This window comes from Habropoda laboriosa, unplaced genomic scaffold (genome assembly GCF_001263275.1).
Source record: "Habropoda laboriosa isolate 0110345459 unplaced genomic scaffold, ASM126327v1 scaffold148, whole genome shotgun sequence".
Classification (NCBI taxonomy): Eukaryota; Metazoa; Arthropoda; class Insecta; order Hymenoptera; family Apidae; genus Habropoda; species Habropoda laboriosa.
In genome coordinates this window covers 623,495-625,280 of record NW_017100279.1, presented here as the reverse complement: position 1 = coordinate 625,280, position 1,786 = coordinate 623,495, and the positions used below count along the sequence as shown (strand labels likewise).

General features: G+C 32.9%; 1 protein-coding gene across 1 annotated transcript in view; it reads right to left on the bottom strand.

Annotated features, from left to right (window-relative positions):
- Positions 1-1,786, bottom strand: part of LOC108573536 — a 5,929-nt gene that overhangs the window by 3,577 nt on the left and 566 nt on the right. The window contains 4 exon segments of the mRNA XM_017935999.1: positions 673-948; positions 1,033-1,188; positions 1,271-1,476; positions 1,551-1,661. Coding sequence (XP_017791488.1) covers positions 673-948; positions 1,033-1,188; positions 1,271-1,476; positions 1,551-1,661 — 749 coding nt within the window.

Below are 1,786 nucleotides of genomic sequence, written 5' to 3'. Positions count from 1 at the left end.
AAATAATATTAATAAAAAACTTTGTATTTTTCATTCTTCACTTATGCACTTATCTAAGAATGATATTCTATATTTTTTATATTATACGAATAGAAACATATTTTCACGTGAATTTGTACATTAAATCTTGTGAAGCAGGCAGTGAATTGCAGGCAGCATCACTGTGCTATAAAGTTGTTCATGTCACTCGTATACTGCAGACATTAATATAAATGGACATCCAAGTATGATGGCAGAGCTAATTACATGTTATGTATATTCTATTTGTGAACTGAATCATGTTCTTTAATTTATGAACGCACTTAAGCACGTGAGAATAGGTAATTATATTATAGTACAAGTTTTAAAATCTGAATATTTGACATGTAGTTTCGTCGGTAATTATAAATATTGAAGTTAAAAGTAAATGTACTTTTCGTATATTTGTATATATATCTTTTTTACGATTATTTATACCAATTATGAGACAAATAATGAGTTTAACTATACACGATGTAACGTAAGGAAATGAGACAGTGCCATCATACATAAAATGCTATTGTCCTCATGGAGGACTATGTGGTATCATAAGGGGAAAACTGTGTATGCAAAAACATACAAAGTATAATAGGCACCATTTCAAACAATAAAACATTGCAAACAATAGCCGCCTCCAATGTCATTTTCGTTTACGAACTCCACTATCAGCAGGTTCTTGTGACGAAAAACGATGAACACGGGGTGGGGGATGAAGATGTGGATGTGGAGGAGGATAAGGTGAACTTGTTTGATCCCACCAAAATGATGAATAATCCCATATAGGAACCATGACAGGAGAAATGGGAGGCATTGGAAGGGGATGTATAAATGCAGGATGATTACGTTGTGTCATTACTAACCCATGTTCCTGACTGGCCATATAAGAATTGTATTGAGTACTGTTATATAAGAGATGAGAAGTATGAGATGTATTAGCATTGTAGTGAACAGCAATAGAATTTTGTGGTAATTGGGATCCTTGACTAGGACCCCAAGCCAGCTGCTAGCATCTTCGACTATGCCAATGTGTCATGTAATCTTGATAGCTTACAGTAACTTTCTCACTCTGATATCGTGTTAACTTTACACTACGTCTAATATCTGGGGTGACCAGTCCTTTGTAACCACCTTTATGTAACAATGAATCTATTGTTTGTATCTGATCCCATCCTAAACAAGATAAATTCTGACTTTTAAAACAATAATAAAACAAAAGTAAAACAAAAGTAAAAGAGAAATAAAATACACAAACCTTGTTCTGTTGCAACATCAGGTAAATAGGTAGCAGTCCGTTTGTTACCCTTCTCATTATGGAACTCTATACGAATTCCATGGACACCTACTTCCCAATCTAAATAATCAATACCATCCTCAAAGTGTCTCAGGATGGAAACACTAACATGTAAGCGTGGCAGTTCTTCTCGTGTGATGGGATTAAAGCGTGAATCTTTGAATGCGCTTTGAAAAGTATCTAATGTCTTTAAAATTATAAAATAATAACATTGTTTAATATGATAACAAAATAAATTTACCTGGTTGTTGCATATTCTCTAAGACCAGCATGTAACTGCATTGCATTAAACGTACCGATACAGCCTCTTAACCTCATATCTTTTCCAATAGTCCAGGTTACAAACAATGGGCTGCAAACAAGTATTAGATATATTTCATTCTTCACATTATTTATAAATAAAGGCTCTTTCAGTTACAATATAACAATTATATGGTCTTTTTAAAAACAATAATATTTTATTCACAAAATTAATTG